Raw genomic sequence first — 24,154 nt, 5'->3', positions numbered from 1 at the left:
GAAGAAATTATTTTCGGGAACTTTTTATTTGACATATTTTATTCATCCCCACAGTAACAAAATTAATCAACTTAAAAGTGCTCAACAAGAATCCTCACAAGTACAAAACCCATCTTTAAATTGATGAAACCTGTGAGAATCTCTTACAACAATCTCTCGTTTCAAAAGCTTAGCGATCAGCTTGATCGCCGAATGGCAATCCCCACACATCCGAAGGTTCTTTATAACATGGATCGTTGTGCCGGGCACAGTATTAATAATTGCAAAACATACTGCGAGTTTCTCGCTATGAACCCACAACAACTTTCTCTTCTCTTCTTCATCCACGTCATGCAGCACCGAACTGGTATCTGGTACATACCCTGCTTCCTGCATTTTGATAGACAACTTGTTGAGATATTTATATACCTCCTTATGTTGTGGGTGTCTTGCATCTCCAACTAAAAAGGTGTGTATGGCCCCCTTCAACTCTACCATACTATATCCTGGCGGTTTAACCATTGCCTTTTTGTTAATCAAATTTTGTATCTTCTCTGCATCCTTCCATCTACCGGTATTTACATACATGTTGGAAAGAAGTACATAGTACCCATGATTTCTTGGATCGAGCCTGAATAAGTTACGGGAAGCTATTTCTACTAACTCCACGTTTTTATGAGTTTTACAAGCACGCAGTAGGGATCCCCATACCATTGAATCAGGTTGAATTTTCATGTCCTTGATCAAACCATAAGCTTCATCGAGATAACCACCACTACCAAGCAAATCTACCATGCAACTATAGTGCTCAACTCCAGGCTCTATAGCGAAGTCACTCTTCATGGCTTGAAACCAGTGTTTGCCTTCTTTGATAAGACCAGCATGATTGCATGCAGCAAGTACTGAGACAAAAGTTATGTAATTGGGCTTTAACCCAGAGGAAATCATTTTATCGAACACCTCTAGTGCTTCACGACCCCGGCCATGAATGCCGTAGCCAGCAACCAGAGCTGACCATGTAAAGATATTCCTTTCCTTCATACGATCAAATGCCTTCTTTGCCATTTCCACTCGGCCACACTTACAGTACATGTCAACCACAGATGTACCAATATAGACATTCTGCTCTAAGCCCAAACGTATTACTTGGTTATGTGTCCGCTTCCCACTTTGCAATGCACATGCATGTGCGCAAGCAACTAATACAGCTGAGAAGGTTACATCATTACTACGAACACTTCCGTCACTGGACATCTGACTGTAGAGATTAAGTGCCACTGCTGAAAAGCCACTTTGTGCATAAAGAGCAATAATCGAGTTCCACGAGATAACATCCTTCTTTAGCATTTCATCGAACACCTTTCTAGTAACTTCCATATCACCGCTTCCTTTGGCATAAGCATTCATTAGTGTGTTACAAACACCTACATCTCCAACCAAACCGACTTTAACTATCAATCCGTGAACCCATTTAGTGGCATTCTTTTCTAGAACCTGAGAACAGGCCGAGAGAGCAGACACAACCGCCACGGCATCCACCGCCTCTTTCCCCTCTTCAGCAAGAAACACCTTAAACAATTGAAAACCAAAATGCGGCAACTTGTTTTGCACATAACCAGAGATCATGGAAGTCCAAACGACCGAGTTAAGGCAATAAAAAAACCGAGCCTCGTCAAAAGCACGGCGAGCATCATGTATCTCAAGACAGCGGGAGTACATGTGGATCAAGGCCGAGGCGAGAAATGGGTTGTGATCGACAAAGCCGAGGCGGATCGAGATGAGGTGAAGCTGGCGGCCAGAGGCGAGAGAGGGGAGTAATGCGGCAGAGCGGAGGAGAGGGAGGAGGAAGGGGTTGAGGGAAGAGAGGGAATGGAGGGGTTGGCGGTAGAGCGAGGAGAAAGCGGAGAGGGCACCGCGGTGGTCGCCGGAGTGAGAGAGATCGGTGATGGCGGAGAGCCATGAGCGGAGGGAGGTGGCATCGAAGGTGAGAGAGAAGGCAGAGGAGAGGCTGTTGGTTGGAGAATTGAGGGATTGGGGTTGGAGAAGGCGAACAGAGGAGTACTTGAAATGGAGAAGAGGAGGCGTAGTGAATTTGTTGACAAGCTTCATTCCATTGAATTGGTTGTGCCGGACTGCCGGTACTCCTGCCATGGAGATGAGCAGTTTTATTTAACTTTGAGATTCGCGCCAAGTTAAATGAACGGTTCAGATCTACTAATTCTGAAAGATTTTCTATTATGGTACTTGGGAGTAGGGGTGATTAATGAGCGAGCATGAGCGAGTTAGGATATGCTCATACTCGCTCATTAAGTAAATGAGCGAGTTGTAAATGAGCCAGTTATGAGCAGCTCACGAGTTATGACTTATGACTTATGACTCATAACAAAATTATATAGTGTGTCCACGCATAACAAAATTTGTTAAAAGTCATCATAACAAAATTCAACAAATTGTTATAATTCATTTAAATAAAATATAATAAAAATCCAACAAAAATATAATCATATTACAAAAATCAATAGTATCATTAACACTTCAACAGCAATACTTTCACAGCTATCGTCCAACAAACAACAATAGAATATAACAAAAATCAACAGTATCATCCAACAAAGTGTAATACTTTCACAGTAGCATCAACAAACAACAATCAACATATTACAAAAATAGAATAACTATGCTCACTATCTATCAATCTTAATGAGGCAAGATTAATGTTACACAGAATTACATAGGATTAAATGTGGCAGGGATTAGATGTGGCAAATTCTTAATGAGCGAGTTGGGTCATGCTCATGCTCGCTCATTAAGTAAATGAGCGAGTTGTTAATGAGCTAGTTTAGACGAGCTTTTAATGAGCGAGTTATGAGCGGCTCACGAGTTATGAACGATTTACTCACCCCTACTTGGGAGGATCTGAATTCTTCATGGAGGTACTTTTAGTCAGCTTCTTTGTTTCCAAACTTTTAGCTCGTCAGTTAGAAATAAAATGATCAGTTTAAATGTCTCTATTTTTTTTTTTATCTTTTATTATATTTTTTCTTTTTAAGTTTTTGATTAAAATATTGAAAATTTATATCAAAATAAGATTTTCAGATGCGATTTACTATTTTCTCTATATGTACAAATAAAATTATTATATTTTAGTTTTGTTTTATACGAATTAATAAGTTAAAAAAATAATATACATAAATTATTTACATCTATTCATTTTTATAAGCTTTTAATTATAATTATAATAAATTCAACCCTCATTGTCAAAATACATTGGGATGGTTACAATATGATATTTTAAATAATTATGATTTATTAATTGTAAATATGTAGTTAGTTAGACATTTAGTGAAGTACTTATAATGCGTGATTTTTTTAATGTTTCATTTTCTATTTTATGTTTTTTATACTTTATTTTACTATTAAAAAATATAGTTCCATATATAATTAAATTATTTTTCTAATACATTAAAAATAGCAAACATTATGACGCAATAACTATAATTATTGTAAAATTATATTAAAAATTATTAAGTATTATAATATATAAAATTAAATAAGGGTAAATTTATTAAGAATATTATTATCATTTCATACTTAATACTGAGAATCAAATTATGGCAAAAAAATTATCCTTGCACTCCATACTGTGCGCCTCTTATCTACACCGAAAAGTGTTGTTCACTTGTTTGTACTTAATATACAAGTTGTTGAATTTTTTGTAAAATCCATCACTAAATTATCAAAAATTTCAAAACCAACTTGATTATAATTTTTTTTTACAAAAAACATCACTACCGGAGATGATCCTCGGTATGAAAATTTGAAAACATGATATCATAGTCGGTATTTAATTTGCATCCGATTTTGCTTTCTCTTTGCATATAAAGTCATAGAAGACCCGGATACTGTGAAACCGGGTTTCATCTCCAATTTGAAGAGAAAGAAACTGAGTTCCATCTCCTATTTATAAAGTTTGGATATCAAATAAAAAAAAAAATTAAATGGAAGTAATAAATCGGCCACATTTGACAAATTGGAAAAAAAAAGCAAAAAAGAAAATGAAAAAATGGCAATCATATTTGATTTGACAAATTGAAAACCGGCTATCATTTTCAGTATGATTTTTAAATTGGAACGTAAATTATTTATTCGTGATCTTCTTATTTCTTATGGCCGCCTCCTCTCTCCGGCTCTCCCTTCCTCGTAATCGTAGAACTTCGACTCTGTACTGGTTGAGTTGTAACTTGTAACGGTACATAACGCATGGGTCGCAATGGCAGCCTCAGCATACACCCGAACCCACCTCTCTCGTCTATTAAAATCCTGCTCCTCCATTTCTCACCTCACTCAGCTCCATTCCTTCCTCCTCAAATCCGGCCTCCTCCACCATCCCCTTTACCTCCGTCCCCTCCTCTCCCTCTCCTCCCTTCCCCACTGGCGCAACCTCTCTTACTCCCTCTCCCTCCTCCTCACCTCCTTTTCTCTCAATGGTAGTAACTCTCTTCCCTACCTATCCCTCTCCCTCCCTCTTTTTCGTGCTCTCTCTTCTTCCATCCACCCTTCTTACTCCCTCTCTCTCTTCGTTTTCCTTCACTCCAATTCACCTTTCAGTTCATCTCCTTTCCCCTTACCTTTGCTGTTCAAATCTTGTGGCCGGGCTTTCTCCCTCACTGACCCACCTTACAAGCCGTTTATCCAATCAGGACTCAATTTACATTGCCATGTGATTGTGTTAGGTCATGTGAATGACCACTTTATTCAAAATTCTCTTATTTCCGTGTACTCTTTTTTCTCTGATGTTGATTCAGCACGCAAGGTGTTTGATGAAATGGCTGTAAAAACCACCGCATCGTGGAATGCTCTGATGTCTGCTTATGATAAGATTGGGGATGTAAAGTCAGCTGAGATGCTGTTTCTTCAGATTCCGGAGAGGAATGTCACCTCGTACAATATTCTGATTAATAGGTTTGTTAAATCAGGAGATTTGCGTGGGGCAAAGCGGGTATTTGACGAAATGACTGAAAGAGATCCCATTTCATGGAACTCATTAATTGCTGGTTATGCTCGGGCTAAGAAATATAAGAGTGCTTTTGGATTATTCCATGAGATGCAAAGGAACCAAGTAGAGCCCACACAACTTACAATAAGTTTAGTTCTTGCTGCATGTGCAGAAACTTGTAACTTAATGCTAGGAAAGGAAATACATAGTTATTTGAATAGTAAGAACATTTTAATTGATGGATACATTGGTAACTCGTTGTTGGATATGTATGCAAAATGCGGATGTCTTGAGCTTGCCCGACAAGTGTTTGATGCAATGCCCATGAAGCATACTTCTTGTTGGAATGCGATGATTGTAGGCTTGGCTGTTCATGGCTGCTCTGATGAAGTATTGCAATTATTTTCAGCAATGGAGAAGGAGAAAAAACAGTTGCCTAACCATACCAGTTTTCTAGGTGTATTGATTGCTTGTAGGCACAAGGGTTTGTTTAAAGAGGGCCAGAGATATTTCAACAAGATGATAGACGAGTACAAAATTGTACCCAACATAAAGCACTATGGTTGCATGATTGACTTGTTGAGCCGGTGCGGTTTGGTCGAGGAGGCATATGAGATGGCCAAGGAAATGCCGGTTAAGGCAAAAACCATTCTTTGGAAAACAATTCTCTCAGCTTGTCGGGTCCACGGGCAAGTGGAGTTGGTAGACAAAGTGTTTAAGGAGTTGCAGGAGGTAGGTCCACTGGGAGAAGAGGAGCTTATTACCATGTCAAATGTTTATGCTGAGGCTGGGAAGTGGCGGGATGTAGAGAGATTGAGAAGGATGGTGGATTCAGGCAGTTTGAAGCTAGCAGGTTGGAGTCAAATCGATACTTTGGGTTGAGTTAGCGTGTAGATGCTGGTCTTTAAGCAATTAGTGACTCGCAAAAATGTACAAGCTTAAATATTGTCTTTGACATATAATCATAAAAAATATGACCATATGTGACTTTTGCATTTTCCCAAGATTGGTATAATAATGTGTCTTGAGAAGAGAATAGGACAATGAATGATCTAACTTGATATTTGGTGACTTGGAACCATTAATTGCATTGATGTGGTAGTTCTATTGTTGAGAAATTATGGTGGTTGTTGCTTATATCAGCATTCAAGATTTGTTGACAGCGTTTGTTGAAACTTAATAAGATAATTTTATTAGCATTCATACCTTCAAGATTTTTACCAGAAATTTTTATTAGATGTTGTACATTTAATTGTGGTTCGATATAATTTCCTGCTCTTTTTTTTTTGTCAAACTAACATAAATTGACTGCAAAGTTAAAAATAAAAATAAAAATTGAACACATATCATCTCGATTTACATATCTTAGCAAACTATTTTGGTAGCAATCACTAGTCAATTAAATTATGTGGCTTATTTACATTGAATAATAAAAGGATAACGATAGGAGAAAGCAACATTTGTAAAGGGGACTCGTACGCGGCTTAGAAATTGCCAGACCAGCTATTTGATTTTTATTCATACAAATAGAAGAACAGATAAGGACCAAAACAAATCAATAAATCCAAATAAAAGATTAGTTTACAAAATTGGACTCTAAAACACTTATAATTGATGAGTTGACTTGAAATGTTTTAGTCAAAACCTCCATTGGAATTGCCGGTTCCACTCCGAACAAACCAAGTGGTGCCGACACAACACCCGGCAACTGACTGTTAAACAGAGTTATTGCCGTCGCCGATACATTCCCGACATTGTATTGAAAGTGCAAAAGTCCCTTTGGGATGACAAAGGTCTCTCCAGTCCCCAAAACTTTGGAATAGAACTTATTTGCTGTACTGATAAACCCAACAAGGAGGTTTCCCTTGAGAACAAACACAAGCTCTGAAGAACGCGGATGGCTGTGAAGCGGGTTGACACCACCAGGTGCGATATCAACACGGTTGATTGCGAGACCCAGTGTGTTTAACCCTGGAAAACTGAGCACGTTTCCTGCCGCGATACTGGACCCGAATATGTTATCGGTGTTTCCTTCTTTAGCAAGACCAGCGAAAAAGAAGTCGTCTGAAATGACGGATGATGCAGGCTTACAAAAAAATCCATTGATTGTGGTATCGGTTGTCGGGTTGTTGGCGACACAGAAGTCTTGCAATTGTTCGGGATCGGCTTGGCATGTTGAAAGGTGAGAAATGGTGATGAGACAACAGAGCAAGAGCGATGCAAGTTTATGCTCCATTTGTGTTTATCAGTTTATGTGATGTTAATTTAGGTTGGTAATTGCTAGTATGGTACCCTTCTTTATATAGAGCGTAGTAGTTGTTAGTATATGGGTAAAGATATTGACAACGCTGTTTTGACTTTTATACAACGCACAAATTCCTCTGCATGAAGATGAAATGGCACTGTCAATTATTTCACCTTTTGTGTATTTCATTATTGGTTAAGTTTGAAGAGTTCAAAGTGGGGCAATCAAAAAAGAAGAAACAAAGAATTTGGAATGAAGAAGTTTCAAAAGGGCAAGACCATTGAAATCTGATAGTGAAATGAACCAAGATTTTTGCAGATAGCGCGTTTGGTAATTCTAATTTCTTACTTTTATTGTTGACAATTATAAAGTTTGTATAATCAGGTGTTACTGTCAGTTGAATGGGTCAAATTGAATTGAGGGATCTATTGATTTAGAGACTTGACCCAAGATTGTGTTTTCACACAAGCAAGTCTACAATAATTTAACATGAATTTGACATAAATGTACAGTTCAGTATCTTTATTGACAGAGCCGGATTAAGAAAAATATATTTTAATTTGTAGGTGAAACATAATTTCATATTTTGTTTTTTCCACAAAGTCATAATGAAAATGAAGAAGTTATCTCTCTTTTTTTTTTGAACTAAGGAGATAGGAAGAAACAGTGCCCCACCATGTCAGTTCATTTTTTTTTTTTTTAAGAAGTCATACCAATTAATATTAAAAAAAATGTTTGAAGTTTTGAACTATTATCAAATATCAGTAACTCAGCTATATATATAAGAAAGAACAAAAATAAAACAAAAATCAATTACACAACTCTCCACGCTACAGTTACTCTTACTGGTACAACACCACAGCGAATCTGGCATGTAAATGTTGCAATAGTGACGAGATAATTAAGAGCCAAAGTCTCCTTTGCTATCCGATGCTGCAAAGGGCCAAGGAATTATCAAATTCTTAACAATTAGAAGTTTAATCATTCCGAATATCAGCTGGACCAAAATCATTTGCCCAACTTCATTTTTTAAGATGAATTGAGACCTAGCTACTTGGTCAATTAATTCTTTAAACATAATATGGATTGAGACCGCTTAGTTTAATCTCATATGTTTGTTCAGAAGGATAAGTTGCTGTTTCTATCTTATTTTTTTATTTTATATTTACTCCTCATATTTTACATTTAATTTGAAAATTTAAATTTTGGTTTAAAGTGATTCACAGTGAAATAGTAAGATGTGGAGAAATAAATCTATACCTATAACAGTGGGTCTTACACACGAAGTAAATGTAGAGTATGCTCATTCATTTGAAGAGGTGAAGTAATTTACTCCGAATTAACTCAAATCTAACTTCATCTTACTCATCTTGTTTAACATCTTGTTTGGCATCTTAAGTGTGGAATAAGTGATTTACTTTACCTCTTACTTCATAATCAAAATTTTGAATCAACATAATTTTGAATTTCTTTCATTATCAGAATTCGATTGAGCATTCTGAAAATAAAAACCACTGGTACAAATACCAGTACCGATACAAATACCGGTACTGGTACAAATACAGACCAGGTACTAGTACTGGTAGAGAGAGCCTGGGCAGAGAACAGGTCAACTGTTACAAATACCGGTACCAGTACTGGTACTGGTACGGGTGAGGAACGCAGCCAGGTGTTTTGATAATATGTGAAGAACAGCACATCAGGCACCGAGCGAGCTGTGGGGGGGAGCAAAACAAAACCAGTTATATCTGAATTGAAGAGACTGGAGTAGCTTAGTGGGAGTTAATTACAAATTTACAATCATACGTATTTGTTTCTTTTGTTAAAATTACCTTCATTTTCTTTACTTAAGCTCAACTGTTTTGAGCCTTTTTTCACTTTTTAAATTACTGTACACTTGTTACAAAACTTTTGTAACTTTATTAATGAAATCTAATGTGACCTAGACTCACATTTTTTTCTCAAATAAAAGTCAAAACTAATATTGAAGAATTGAAATGCTTTTATTTGTTTATTGAAGAATTCATAAATTTGTTGAATAGGCAAAAAAAATAATGAGAAGACTACATATTTCACTCTTTAGCGAAGAAAAGAAGTCAAACTTAGACTGTAGCCGAAAAGAAAATAAAATTTGGGCTGTGCAAAAAAAAAAATAACAAGCAAATCAACGCCCATTAAGAAAATGTATTGGACTGGAAAGAAATACTGGACTCCAACAGACAGACAAAATTATTCATGAAGAAAATAGACAATAACCTAAAAAACTATAATTTTTTTCTTCTCCTCCAAAATGCAATTGCTTGCCCCCTCGGCCTATTGACTCCATATCCTCTAAGGTAACAAAATATTTCTTTATGGATCACAGTTGTTTCATCAGAATCTGAACCAAATCAATCCGAAATGGATCGCACAGAACCACTTTAGTAATCATGCAGATTCTAATTGAACGGTCCAAATCCAAATAGAAATATTATGTTACCTTAGGTGATACGAATACTCGGCGTATTTGACTCCTACCTTGTCTACAGCGTACAACGACAATTAACTTGAGTCGTACAAAATTAATTTCTGGCATTGCCTTGGTTTTCCTTTGAGAATCGCCAAGCTAATTTGATTAATTGGTTCAAAACAAGTATCAGTGCTGATATCACTTGCATAACTATGAACCAAGTGCTATTCGATACAAATATAGTGTCAATGAATCTTACAAATCATAAATATCTTGTTGCTGTAAGTTAAAATTAAATTGTATGCGTGCCATTATGGGTACTGTTCCAGTAAGAGAAACGAATTATAATTAATTGAACTGACATGACTATAATTCATTTATTTGGATCAAAGTTGAAAAAGTATCGAGGCATATAATTGCAAAATTCAGAAACATTCGGTGTAAATTTCGATTGCACTGATGCTTTTGTTTGCAAGATAATCGTAATGGATATTAATGTTACACCAAATACAAGGCCCAAGAGAAAGGCCCAAGAGAAGGCCCATCATTCTCGAACTTGTGTTTGTACTCTCTAATATCAAAATGAGAAAGAATTAAAAAGCGCAAATTAATAAACTGTTAAGCTTTTGGGCTTTTGTCTGATGAAGAGCGGAAGAGAGCCCGAGAGGCCTACTGAGAGAAGGCTGGGAACTAGATTGATCTACTGTAGCTATATATAATAAGGTATGTAGTTTTAATAATTATTGTTAATGACGATGATATTGTTGTAAGTAATTTTTAGGTTGTTTGATTAATTTGTAAAATATATAAACATTGAATTTTACAGTTTCTTTGTTTAAGATGTATGCATGTTTAATTGTTATGTCTGAAGGTCAAATGAAGTCAAAGATACATATCATGACGAGTTGACGTGACAAATTGTTCAAGATAATTAGATACAAGATAAAGAATGATTTGATACATGATGATCGGATAGATAATTCACACGAACTATTTGGAATGTCAGATATGAATTGGATGCTGAATCATGAAGATTACAAAAAAATCATGAAGACGAAGATTACGAAGATCATACTTTACCATTTTGTTTTATTATTTTTATTTATATCCAAAAATATGGTAAAGTAGATATGAGGTTGTGACAGCCTAAGTCTAGCCATTGCAAGGCTGTAAGTCAATTTCAAAATTCAAATTAACCAGGCAGGTCAATACTAGAAGCTAGGCACAAGCAAAATAGGCTAAATCCTAAATTATGTTGATCTTGAGATCTGCATTGAGCTATTGGCTCTTTCTTTGAATCCCGTTATATATAGTGGACTTGGTCATCTGTCTAAGGTGACATAGAATACTCTCAATTTTTTGAGAGATTTAGCATAGTCTATTGTTGCTTGTGTTTAAACTTCAATTATTTTTTCAGCAACCACAAATATACTTCACCTAAATTGATTAGTATTGAGATTAGAGTGAAAGTCAGTGAGTGTTTGAACTTAGAGCATTTTATTGCTCGCCTACTCCAAGCTGTTGTGCTTACTTTTGAGCTGTGTGTGCTCTTTTCTTTGCTTGAGCCTTTAGTGCTCACTTCTCTTTTCTTTGGGCCGTAAGAGTGTTGTCTCGCCAGTTCCAACTTGTATTCCTTTATGCATTGGGTAATAGAAATGCGCGCTGAGTTTTGATTGCATTGCCTAGGAGACCTAGGTCCTTCAGTTGGCCGAACTCCGTTATTAATTCCTGTATCACTTTCTCTAATTCTATCTATTTACTTTACTACACTTTATTTAGTTAAATTCATATGTTCTTGATTCCACCAAGAACTATACGTAGATAGACATACTTGCACATAGAAACAGTTTTCAGACTTGTCTATTGATAACGCCAAATTATATAGCATAAATCACTATTTTTTATTCAGAAAATAACAAAAAGCGAATACAAAGTAGCAATTTTTCTGATTTATTTACTGCAAACGTGTTTTTGAATCACTATCTTTTATCTGATCTTAAAAAAAAAATGCAAGAAGAGATATCATATTTAAAAGACAGTACACCAACATTCAAGGCCGTACATTTAAAATTTACACAATGAATACAATCTATAACTAATAGCGAGGCAAATGATAATTAATTAAATGATTAGTTATAAGGTGAGGTTGCTTGTCCAAACTTGGACACGAGAAGCTGGATGACTGACACATCGACTTGGAAGGTCTTTGTCAACACATCAATCGGAATTGCTGGTTTCGACCCGAACAGGGTAAATGGAGCCAACACAACTCCCGGCAACTGGCTGTTAAAAGCTGTGATAACCACCCCATTTTATTTCCCAGTGTTGTACTGGAAATGAGTGAGTCCTCGGGGGATAATGAAGTTCTCACCAGCCTTTAAAACTTTCGAATAGAAAACATTCGCGGTGCTGATGAAACCAACAAGCAGTTCTCCTTGAACAACATATCCGATTTCAGAAGCATGGGGGTGGCTGTGGAGCGGGTTGATACCGCCGGGAGCTAATGTTGGATTTAAACATGTTATTTGTATTTCCTGCCACAGCAAGTCCGCTGAAGAAGAAATCCTCGGAGGCAACATTAGAAGCCGGTTTGCAAGGGAAACCGTTGACAGTGATGTCGGATTGGAAGTCAGCGACACAGAAATCTTGGAGAGGATCAGGGTCGGCACGACATGAGGTGAAGATGAAGACAGCCAGAGAAAGGAGCAACAGGGATCTTAAAGGGGCCACTGTTTCCTTTTGAGTTCTTTGTGTGTGTTTTAGTGTGCTGGTAAGGTTTGGGATGAGAACTCTAGGTATGGGTCTAATCCTTTTATAGGGAGTGATGCGAGAAATTGTTCAAAAGCAATTGAAAGGGTAGTGTTTGATTTGTTCAATCAAATGGGAAATAAAGTATAGTAATGCAGTTGGTGATGACAAATATGTAAGTTTCTATGCATTAGCATAGATTAAACATAATTCTTAGAATCTTGAATAATATAATTGTCACAAACATAAAATTACGTGATGCGGAAGATGTAGCCATACTACTTCAACTTGGCGTATAAACGGTTTATCTCCCTTGACCCTCTTTCTCTTAATGTTACAAACCTTTAAGATGAAAATATTTGTGCGTAACCTCTAATGGGTAGGGATATGACCTATTTATACTTGTTTAGCTTTAATCTGGTACGTCCATCAAATACCAAATAGATAGATTAGATTTAGTGTGCTATCAATAATGGAAAACCAAAAAAAATTAAAACTCTTAATATTCATGACACTAAGAGTTACAAAATTTATTTAGTGAATTTAAGAGACTAAAATTCTCAACACATTCATATCCATTATCTAGGCCACTTAATTAAAATTTATTATAACAAAATAAACCTCAAGATGACTTTTAAATTAATTAGTAGACTTTGTCCTTAGCAGATAATCAATAAAATTGGTGTCAAATCATAATTAGTAGACTCTGTCCTTAGCTTTTACTTTCGTACTGTGTTGTTAATCCAGACTCTTCCTTTTACTGGAATTGAAGCTATCATTGCCTACGTACACGGATTCAGAAAAGAAAAAGTTAAACTAGTTGGGTGGTTTGTTTCTCCATAATTTTGAAAAAAAGCATGAAGAAAAGGGGTATATTTATAATTCTCATCGGATGAGACAAAAAATTATCGAATCGGATTTAAATTTATTAACTAATTGAGTACTTAATAAAAAATAATACTTTGACTTATATTTTTTTTAATACTGATATGTAATGTATGATATACTAAATTCTAATTCTAATTACCAATTATAATTCAAAAAACTTATTTTAATTGTAACCCTAAATTTAATCCGAATTATAAATTAAATATTTAGAGGGGAGTAAATTTTTTTTTAGAGAGGCGCAAAGTCGATCGGAACCGATAAATCACTACTAAAACTCAAAATCTTGGGGAGGCGGCTGCTTTTCCCTGGCTCCACATGGGTCCACCCCTGCTTATCTTAAGCCAGGTTCAAACCATCCGATTTGCGTTAAGAATCACACAAATAGTTTTAATTCACAGGATAGTTTAGATTCGTGACGTCCAAATTAGTTTTGTACAAATCTCAATACAGATTTGACGGATATAATATGATTTTGAACAAGACTATGTTCAAAGTCTTTTTGAGACAAATCTCATGCATCACAAACTAGTTTGGAAAACTAGAGCGTGTGCATTTTTGCTCATAAAATCGGCGCGGAGAACTTTAATTCTCAATCTCCTACATTTTTCATTATATTGGTTTAATAAAATTTAAAAAAATGCCAGTTAATCCGTTTCAGGATAATAACTGAATACTGTTAGAGATATTCTGTTATGATTAGTCTAATAACTGAATACTGTTAGAGATATTCTGTTATGATTAGTCAACTCATGTAACAGAATTAGTTAAGCTAGTTAGACTAACCACTGTTGTAATTGAGCTTTAAGCATATGCCTATATATCAAGGCAGTGTAACAGAGATGTTAAGCGAATAAAGAAATAAAGATTCATATTATAGTCTTTCTATTTTACAACTCTATCATGGTATCAGATTTGCCTTGATCCGATTTCTTCTATACTTCTCCTATCTCATCTTCTCAGCCTTCATGGCTTCTCTATCCTCAGGAACCTCCACTACACTTCCTTCTCCCCCTGTTTCCGCTGTCCCGGTGATCCATATCACATTGCCGGTTTCCACTAAACTCGATCGGTCCAATTTTCTTGCATAGCGGTCTCAAATTGAGCCGATTATTGATGGATATGGACTGGCGCATCATCTCGATTCCTCTGCCCCGGTTCCTGATGAGCAAATTAAGGTCGGTGATCAGCTTCAATCCAATCCGGCCTTCACTTCTTGGAGAATGCAAGATCGATTTCTTCTCGGTTGGCTTCGATCGACCATTTCCAGCTCCGTTTTGACTCAGTACGTCGCTTGCCAATCTACTGCGTCTCTTTGGCGCTCACTTCATAGTGTCTATTCCGCCATCTCCACTGCTCGAGTCATGGAACTCCGTCGCCTTCTCCAAACAACGATCAGAGGTGGTCTCGGGTGCAATGAATACTTCGAGAAGATGCGTGGAATTGCTGATCAGCTTGCTGCTGTTGGGGAACCGATCACAGATTCCGATCTCGCTCGCTATGTGCTTAACGGGTTAGGATCCGAATTCAATTCTTTCGTTGTGGCACTCACTACTCGGTCTGATCAGGTGTCTCTCGCTGACTTACATGGCTACCTTCTTACTCACGAGGCTCTTCTCTTGACCCAGCACCAGGCGCCGCTGCCTTCCGCCGATTCAGTTGCTCTGTATGCTTCGTCGGGTCGAGGGAGAGGTAGAAACTCTCAAGGCCGTGGCAGATCTGCTCATTCCCAACAAGCCCCTTCTAATTCTTCTCAATTGGGCCGTGGCAGAGGAGGCCCAGGTCGAAATTCACATGGAAGAGGCTCTCAGCAGATGCAAGTCAAAGGCCCAGCTACTCCATATTCTTCCCAAAACAGTGAAGACAAGCCCATTTGCCAAATTTGTAACAAAAGAGGTCACAGTGCCATTTTATGCTGGTACAGATCCGATTTTGAGCTCTATCCAACCCCTGAAGCCACTCCACAGTTCCAAGCATATCTCAACACAACCACCACCTCTCCAAGTGAAGGTTGGTTTCTTGATTCGGGGGCTACGCATCACGTAACTTCTGATATAAATGCTCTCTCTTCCTACTCTCCTTATATCGGGCATGATGGACTACAAGTAGGTAATGGTCATAACTTACCTATTTCTCACATTGGTCGGTGTGATCTACCAATAGATGGTGGTATTTTAAAACTTGATGGTGTCTTGCATGTTCCCTCTATAACCAAAAACCTCATTAGTATTTCTAAATTCACACGTGATAATGATGTACTAATGGAGTTTACTTCTTCCTTTTGCATTGTCAAGGACCGCCACACCATGACACCGCTTCTACAAGCACCTCTAAATAATGGACTTTATCATTTCTCTACTTCACCTCGGGTTTTTGTTGGAGAGCGTGTCTCGGCCGATACATGGCATGCGCGGTTGGGGCATCCCTCTTTCCCAACAACCCGAACCGTTTTAAATTCTCATAGTCTTCCACTTTCATCTCAAAAGTTGAATAATTGTGAACATTGTCACAAAGCAAAGGCACATGTTTTGCCGTTTTCTTCTTCTTCTTCTCTTGCTTCTTTTCCTTTAGAGGTGATTCACTCCGATTTATGGGGACCCTCTCCAATTGTATCAAAGAATGGCTATAGATATTATGTGCATTTTATAGATGAGTTTTCTCGTTTTTCTTGGATTTATTTTCTTCACTCTAAAGATGAAGTGGTGACTATTTTTACTAAGTTCAAAGCTCTTGTAGAAAATTTATTTAGCTCAAAAATCAAGATTCTTCAAACCGATGGTGGTACCAAGTATAAGCCGATTACTCGGCTTTATCCCCAAATAGTGCATCAAACCTCGTGCCCTCACACACCTCAACAAAACGGGATTGCCGAACGCAAGCACCGCCACATTATTGAGCTAAGCCTTTCTATAATCTCTCAAGCCTCTTTACCACTTGACCTATGGGATCATGTCTTTCAAAGTGTGGTTTTTCTTATAAATCGCATCCCTTCCTCTACCTCTTCTCATGACTCTCCCTACCATACCCTCTTCAACAAAATTCCCGATTATCGATTTTTGCGGGTTATTGGATGTTTATGCTTCCCTTTTCTTCGTCCCTACTCTTCTCACAAACTACAATTTCGGTCTCTACCTTGTGTATTCTTAGGTTATTGTCAAACCCAAAAAGGATACAAATGCCTTCATGTACCAACCGGAAAAATTTATGTGAACCGAAATGTACGATTTAATGAAGGTGTTTTCCCATTTTCTCAAACCTCCACCTCTCTGCCAGCTAATTTGGACCAGTTTTACTCTCTGCCAGCCCCAATTCCATTTATTGCGCAGCCTGTTATTCAAGCACCTGACTTGAACATTCAACCTATTGAATTGACAAATACTTCTGGGCTGCCTCAAGATAATACCAATCACCATCCACCTTCTTCTAGGCCGCCTCCAGTTGCTTCCAATCAGCAGCTATCTTCTGGGCCGCCAAGTTCTCCTATTCATCAGCCTATTTCGGTTTTGGGGCCTCACCCAAATTCTATGCATGAGAGACAGTCAGCTGCTACACCTCTCATTCGGCCTCCTATTCAACATCACATGCAAACCCGGTCAAAAACAAATTCAGCTCGGCCTAAGTTGTTTCCAGATCATGTCAGCTGCTTGGCCACAAAACACCCTCTTCCAGCATCTGCTCTGACCGAACCTTCTTGTTTTACAGAGGCAAACAAACACTTAGAATGGAGGCAAGCTATGGCTAATGAACTCAATGCCTTAGCTCATAATAAAACTTGGGATCTTGTTCCTTTGCCGTCCGATCGACATGTTATTGGATGTAAATGGATTTATAAAATTAAAAAGAGAGCGGATGGTTCTATTGAGCGGTTTAAGGCTCGTCTCGTTGCAAAAGGCTACACTCAAGAGGAGGGCATTGACTATCATGAGACGTTTAGTCCCGTTGTTAAACCGACTACTATTCGATTGGTTCTCTCCTTAGCCGTAACTCATGGATGGTCTATTCGCCAATTAGATGTCAACAACGCGTTTCTTCATGGTGATCTTGAAGAATGTGTTTACATGGCTCAACCACCGGGCTTCTCGGATTCGCAACACCCTTCACATGTGTGCCGTCTCAAAAAGGCCTTGTATGGTCTCAAACAAGCTCCGCGCGCATGGTTCCACAAACTTGCTACCGCCCTTTCTACTCTCGGGTTTCAAGCATCACAATCTGATCCGTCTCTCTTTATCTCTATTACTTCTTCATCTATCACCATTATACTCGTGTATGTTGATGATATTATCATCACGGGTTCTCATTCTTCTATGGTCACTTCCCTTATTTCTTCTCTTGCCTCTCAATTCTCTCTTAAAGATCTTGGATCTCTTAACTACTTCTTAGGGATTCAAGTTACTTCCACTCAACATGGCCTCCATCTCTCTCAACCTAGCTATCTTCACAACCTTCTTGTTCGTGCCAAGATGGATGGTGCAAAACCATGTGGTTCTCCTATTGCAACCGGTGAGACTCTCTCTAAACACCAAGGCACTCCCATGGCCGATCCTTACCTATATCGAAGCACGGTTGGGGCCCTTCAATATGCCACCATTACACGGCCCGATATTACCTATGCCGTAAACAAAGCCTCTCAATTTATGCATTCTCCAACCGAGGATCATTGGAATGTTGTAAAGCGCATTTTGAGGTATCTTAAAGGCACAATCAATCATGGCATTCATATCAACAAAGGATCCTCGCTCCAACTTCATGCCTACACGGATTCCGATTGGGCCGGGTGCCCCGATGACCGCCGCTCTACCTCGGGGTTTTGCGTGTTTTTAGGCTCAAATCTTCTATCTTGGAGCTCCAAAAAACAACACACCGTGTCCCGGTCTAGTACCGAAGCTGAATACCGTGGTATGGCAATTGCTTGCATGGAGCTCATGTGGATTCAAAAACTTCTTCAGGAACTTCGGGTACCTCTCTCTTCACCACCGATTTTGTGGTGCGACAACCTTGGAGCTACGTTTCTAGCTTCAAACCCGGTTTTTCATGCGCGAACGAAACATATTGAAATTGATTTCCACTTCATTCGTGAGAAGGTCCTCTCTAAGAAGCTTGCTGTCCAATTCATTTGTTCAAAGGATATGCTTGCTGACATCTTCACCAAAGCTCTCCCGGCTCCAAGACTTCACTTGCTCCGCAACAAGCTTCACATAGATACACCCCTATGCTCAGCTTGAGGGGGGGTAATAACTGAATACTGTTAGAGATATTCTGTTATGATTAGTCAACTCATGTAACAGAATTAGTTAAGCTAGTTAGACTAACCACTGTTGTAATTGAGCTTTAAGCATATGCCTATATATCAAGGCAGTGTAACAGAGATGTTAAGCGAATAAAGAAATAAAGATTCATATTATAGTCTTTCTATTTTACAACTCTATCACAGGATCGAAAAGGGTGATCCCAATTGTGCAACCTGTGGGATAGAAGGAGACATGTCGCACATGCTATTCCGGTGTACTTTCTAGAGATTGTGTTGTTTTGCCTCTCCATTGGCAGTCAGGGTCAGTGCAGATGCCTCAGACGAACAATGGGTGATCTTCACATGCTCAATGTGGACAATTTGGAGGTGTCAGAACGATTTTGCATATGAAATTTTGCAAAATACATGAATACTGTGAGACAACGGCACCAGATGCAGCAACAAGGACCTCTAAGTCATTGCAGCAGGAAGGGAATACAAATCTGCAGCAGTTTCTGCTTGCTGCCCCATCCAAGATGAAGCTACGGCTTTAAAAGAAAATTTCCAAATGTAATTCCCCCGATTGAGGCTGGCTGAAGAGCCTATAAGGAATCTCATGATCGAGGTCTAAAGATTATTCGAGGAGAGCCCCCTATTTGTTTGTCAACATGTGTATAGAAGCCAAAACGACATACAGATTATCTAGCTAAGAAAGGAAGGGAAGAATTGTGGAGCTATACAAGTTTCACATATCCGATGTTCAGAAGATAACCTAAGATAAGGCTCTAAACAATAAACAAAAATAGACGAAATTTAGAAACTTAAAAAAACACGCTGTTAAAAAATTCACAAAGAGAAGCAATTGAATAGTACATATCAAAAAGGGATATAAAGCTGCTGTTATTCTAAAGGGATCACAGGACCTGTTATTTCTATCCCAACCGTTCAAACTTTTTCATGCGCGAATTTCAAGAAAAAAAATCCATACCCAAATCTTGATAAAGATAAACAGCTGGGATCGGAATAACATGGTCCTGTTATCCCTTTGAAATAACAACAAATTTATTTTCATCAAAATGGATGTAAAAAACATAGAGCATTTTGTTGCAAATCTTCCTATGATGTTGGATTTACATGTTAATTGACGGAGAGCTGTTGATTTAAACTAGGAGGCGGCATTCTTTTCCGAACTTAAAAAATTCAAATTTCAGACAATAAATTTATTATATTATAAATAATTATTTATTTTACAACATTATTTCTTATTTTACAATTTGATACAAATTTTACTTCTTTTTTTATTTTTTTTAAATTTCTTCTTATTTTTTTCTTACTCGAACTGACTAAAAGTTTGAGAAATATAGTTACGTACATGCTATGTTGCATGGATACGGGTACGGTATCGTGTCGGATACGACACGGGTACGGCGACACGACAATTTAAAAAAATCTAGGATACGTCACGTTTATTATATATATTATTTTTTATTAATTTATATATTGTATTTAGATAATTATAACATAAATTAAATTTTTTTTGAAAATAAAGACTTCATATAAGTATATTAAGTATTACACTTACTAAAATATAACATATATGAGTGTTTGGTGTAATGGTTAAAGGTTTTGACTCCCATTTGAGAGGTCCAAGGTTCAATCCCACCGCCAACAAATTAATTTATTTGGTCCACAGTCGCGGTCCACAGGGGCGGGTGGGTGTCCACGGGCGCGGCTCACGGTACACAGGAGCGTGTCCAGTCCGTATCAGACGTTTCGGGCCGTATCGGCAGGGTTCAACCAAGTGTCGGAGATCGTATCAGACGGGTAGGGACACGCCATCTGGCGTGTCAGATACGTATCGTATGTGTGTCGGAGGCGTGTCGGTGTCGGATATGTGTTGGACACGGATACGATGGCTTCTTAGAAGTGTCAGGATAACATAGCGTACATGTGATCAAATATGATTGCATTTAATCAAAAATGACTAACGTGACTAAACGGGTTGATCTACTCCCAATTCCACACTACTAAAGTGACCAATCATGTTATTTTTGCTCAAGACATAACTATTTACGTGCCGTGATCATTTTTTGTGACTTTAGTTACGACATGACACATCAAGTAATCACCTAAAGAAGTCATGACATGACTTTTCACGGACCGTGACCATTTTTTTAAACTTTAGTCACATCACGGCACAACAAGTGACCAAACAAATTACGGAAAAATTAACTATTCACATGTAGTGACCATTATCTAGAATTTGGTTGCGACACGGCACAACAAGTCATAACAAGTCACAACGTGTATGCCTAGTCATGTGCTTAATTACTATCCCTACGTGCTGTCTGCTTAAACCATCATTGGTCATGTGCTTATGCCGGCGTATAGAAGTTCGAATTTTCTGTAATCAATATGATCACAAAAATGTTTTGCTTTGGTTATAACACTAATTCATAGACAAACATCGGTACGTAAGGGTACTTTTACTCAATCAACTGTATGTTGATATTCAATAATTAATCATTTATAATTACACAATGAAAATAATTCATAACGAATTGCTCAAAATCAAGCACTAGAATACACATGCATGCATGGAGGCAAATGCCAATTAATTAAAAATATTATTTAGTTATAAGATGAGGTTGCTTGTCCAAACTTGAATGGCGCGAGTCATATGTATTGATGTATCCATTTTGGAGATCGATTTTAAAAGACCATGTAATGATTAACTTAGGTTTGAATAAGGAAATAGGTAATGGTAAGTCTACAGCATTTTGGCTAGATAGGTGGTGTACTGAACATGCTCTACAGCACCAGTATCCCAATTTATTTTCAATAGTTACCAATAGATTCGTGTCTGTGGCTGAGGCTTTTGTTAATTCTTATTTGCATCTTAGTTTTAAACGACAATTAACTGGTATATATATGGAGGAATGGTTAGCTTTGCAAAATAGATTCCTTCATTTTACTCTATCTGACCAATTAGAAGATAGGATTATATGGCGATGGTCTACAGATGATAACTTTACCGTTCATTCCTTTTATAAATGGTTAGAATATGGGGGAATGCCTAATTCTGAATATGGTACCATCTGGAAATCCCATATTCCATTAAAAATTAAAATATTTTTATGGCTTGTTCGAAAGGACAAAATTTTGACTAAAATGAATTTAGTAAATAAAGGTTGGCAAGGTGATACGAAATGTGTCTTCTGTGACCAAATGGAGAGTACCGAACATCTTTTTACCCAATGTTCTTACATTAGCTTAATATGGAACTGGATAGCCGAGCATAATAACTTTAGTTATAATTGTCATACTTTAGAAGATTTATGGTTGATTGATGCTTTTATTCCTTTCAAGGATAGACTTTTAATTGAATTATTAAGAGGGGCTGTTTTATGGATTGTGTGGTTAGAACGAAATTGATTATGCTTTAATGATGGTACCCCTTGTTCTATTAGGATTCTAGGTACTAAGATTATTTCTTTAACTCAATTTTGGTGCCAATCTAGAGGTGATGATTCTTTCTTTAAATTAAATCTTATAATGCCTTTTGATGTTAAGGATCTTCCAGATCTCATCCTGTTGGAAGAGGAAAGAAGTCCAGACCCGACTCAAGCTTTGGACCTTCTGGTGCAGGGTTCTGGGGATGGCAACTCCCCATCTCCAATGTCTGGCGACGAGGAGGATGAGGACTTATTAGATTTGTAGCTCTTAGTTTTATGTCTATTATGTTGTTTTTGTGTTTTCTTATGATATTGCCTGCTGTTTTGTTTTTAAACAATTGTATGAACTTGCCTTATTTGATTTTGGTACCAATTTTAGGTACTAGATCAGATATGCATTAATTTCTGATTTCAAATGAAATCGGTGGTAAATACCACTATTTTCAAAAAAAAAAAAAAGATGTATCAATGCAAAAAATTCTTGCGGCGCCGAGGTTTTGAGATCAGAAGCTGGATGACTGACGCATCGACCTGGAATGTCTTTGTCAGCACATCAATCGGAATTGCTGGTTTTGACCCGAAGAGGGCTAATGGAGCCATCACAACTTCTGGCAACTGGTTGTCAAAAGCCATGACAGCCACCGCATTTTCATTCCCGGTGTTGTACTGGAAATGAAAGAGTCCACGGGGGATTATGAAGCTCTCACCCGCTTTCACAACTATGGAATAGAAAACATTCGCGGTGCTGACGAAACCAACTAGCAGTTCTCCTTGAACAACGAATCCAATTTCCGAAGCACGAGGGTGGCTATGGAGCGGGTTGATACCGCCTGGAGCTAAGTCAACACGGTTCATTGATAGACCGAGGGTATTCAGGCCAGGAAAGCTATGAACATTGCCTATTGTAATATTGGTTTTAAACATGTTATTGGTATTTCCTGCCACGGTAAGTCCGCTGAAGAAGAAATCCTCGGAGGCAACATTAGAAGCCAGTTTGCAAGGGAAACCGTTGACAGTGATGTCGGATTTTAAGTCAGCGACACAGAAATCTTGGAGAGGATCGGGGTCGGCACGGCATGAGGTGAAGATGAAGACAGTGAGAGAAAGGAGGAACAGGGATCTTAAAGGGGCCATTGTTGCCTTTTATGTTCTTTGTGTGTGTTTTATTTTGCTGGTACGGTTTGGGATGAGTGCTCTAGGTACGTGTCTGGTCCTTTTATAGGGAGTGATGCTAGGAATTGTTCAAAACCGATTGAAAAGTTGGTGTTTGATTTGTTTAATCAAATGGGAAAACAAAGTATAGTAATGTCCGTAGTTGTTGATGACAAATTAAGTTGAAGCCGAATTTTAAATTAATTAGTAGACTTTGTCCTTAGTAGATAATCAATAAAATTGGTGTCAAATAGCAGACTTTGTCCTGAGCTTTGGCTTTTGTACTATGTTATTTGTCTAGACTTTTTCCTTTTACTGGAATTGAAGTTATCATCGCTTACGTACAACTATAATAATTCAAAAAACAAAGGTAAATTAGTTGGATGGGGTTTTTTGCCCAGTATTTTGAAAAGAGATTCCTGATCGTGTTTAACCAGAGATGTTTATCTGTTTCAGAGCCTAAAAAATTGTGAGAGAACATAGAGGAGAAGAGGGGAGAGATGGTGAACTATGTAGAGAAACTTGATGAATTTGTTCAGCTCCAATTTGATTTGAAGTGTAAAGAAATTAAATTCACTTCCTTTTCTTTCCGTTACATACCCTCTTTGTGGAGCATTCTAAGCTCACGAAATGGATGGGGATAACTTTAATCCTCAATCTCCTTAATTTTTCATTTTATTGGTTAAATATTTAAAAAAAAAAATGACAAATAGTACTTTTTTTAAAAATGGTCGCCAAGATGATCTATCTGTTGGAACTTGAGTTCTAAAAACTCAAAATTCCCTCTTCAATAGATTTGCATAAAATTTTCATTTGTGATACTTGGAAATTCAAGGGTTAAATCGAATATGTATTTCTTTAATGGTGAGTTATTTTGCTAATGACCATTTATTATTCTGTTAATAACATTCTACTGTTTTAAACTTTTCATGGCATATGCGTTTCTTTAGTATTTGATTACCCTCATTAATCTCCCTTTAAAATCCCCGATTAATTCACCATATTATAAATTTAGTGA

General features: G+C 37.6%; 4 protein-coding genes and 1 pseudogene across 4 annotated transcripts; 1 reads left to right on the top strand and 4 right to left on the bottom strand.

Moving 5' to 3' along the window:
* LOC144575127 (Tetratricopeptide repeat (TPR)-like superfamily protein) lies at positions 1-2,106 on the bottom strand. The gene has a single exon (XM_078325245.1). It carries the CDS (start codon positions 2,086-2,088, stop codon positions 82-84), a length of 2,007 nt encoding a protein of 668 aa, XP_078181371.1. The 5' UTR covers positions 2,089-2,106; the 3' UTR covers positions 1-81.
* Positions 2,107-4,191: 2,085 nt separating this feature from the next.
* LOC144574790 (pentatricopeptide repeat-containing protein At1g74630-like) lies at positions 4,192-5,970 on the top strand. The gene has a single exon (XM_078324855.1). It carries the CDS (start codon positions 4,250-4,252, stop codon positions 5,855-5,857), a length of 1,608 nt encoding a protein of 535 aa, XP_078180981.1. The 5' UTR covers positions 4,192-4,249; the 3' UTR covers positions 5,858-5,970.
* A 489-nt stretch (positions 5,971-6,459) lies between these two features.
* LOC144574791 (germin-like protein 3-7) lies at positions 6,460-7,259 on the bottom strand. Its single transcript, XM_078324857.1, has one exon. It carries the CDS (start codon positions 7,209-7,211, stop codon positions 6,552-6,554), a length of 660 nt encoding a protein of 219 aa, XP_078180983.1. The 5' UTR covers positions 7,212-7,259; the 3' UTR covers positions 6,460-6,551.
* A 4,531-nt stretch (positions 7,260-11,790) lies between these two features.
* On the bottom strand, positions 11,791-12,504 carry LOC144574646 (germin-like protein 3-8 pseudogene; annotated as a pseudogene).
* Positions 12,505-22,449: 9,945 nt separating this feature from the next.
* On the bottom strand, positions 22,450-23,245 carry LOC144574644 (germin-like protein 3-7). The gene has a single exon (XM_078324655.1). The coding sequence runs from the start codon at positions 23,116-23,118 to the stop codon at positions 22,450-22,452; it is 669 nt and encodes a 222-aa protein (XP_078180781.1). The 5' UTR covers positions 23,119-23,245.
* Positions 23,246-24,154: the final 909 nt, after the last annotated feature.

The sequence above is a fragment of the Carex rostrata genome, chromosome 23 (assembly GCF_964058835.1).
Source record: "Carex rostrata chromosome 23, lpCarRost1.2, whole genome shotgun sequence".
NCBI lineage: Eukaryota > Viridiplantae > Streptophyta > Magnoliopsida > Poales > Cyperaceae > Carex > Carex rostrata.
Note: the sequence above shows the minus strand (reverse complement) of the source record. Positions and strands in the feature narration are given on the sequence as shown.

Excerpts from the sequence above, each read along its gene's own strand:
- LOC144574790 (XM_078324855.1), top strand. The coding sequence starts at position 4,250 with ATGGCAGCCTCAGCATACACCCGAACCCACCTCTCTCGTCTATTAAAA.
- LOC144574791 (XM_078324857.1), bottom strand. The coding sequence starts at position 7,211 with ATGGAGCATAAACTTGCATCGCTCTTGCTCTGTTGTCTCATCACCATT.
- LOC144574644 (XM_078324655.1), bottom strand. The coding sequence starts at position 23,118 with ATGGCCCCTTTAAGATCCCTGTTCCTCCTTTCTCTCACTGTCTTCATC.
- LOC144575127 (XM_078325245.1), bottom strand. The coding sequence starts at position 2,088 with ATGAAGCTTGTCAACAAATTCACTACGCCTCCTCTTCTCCATTTCAAG.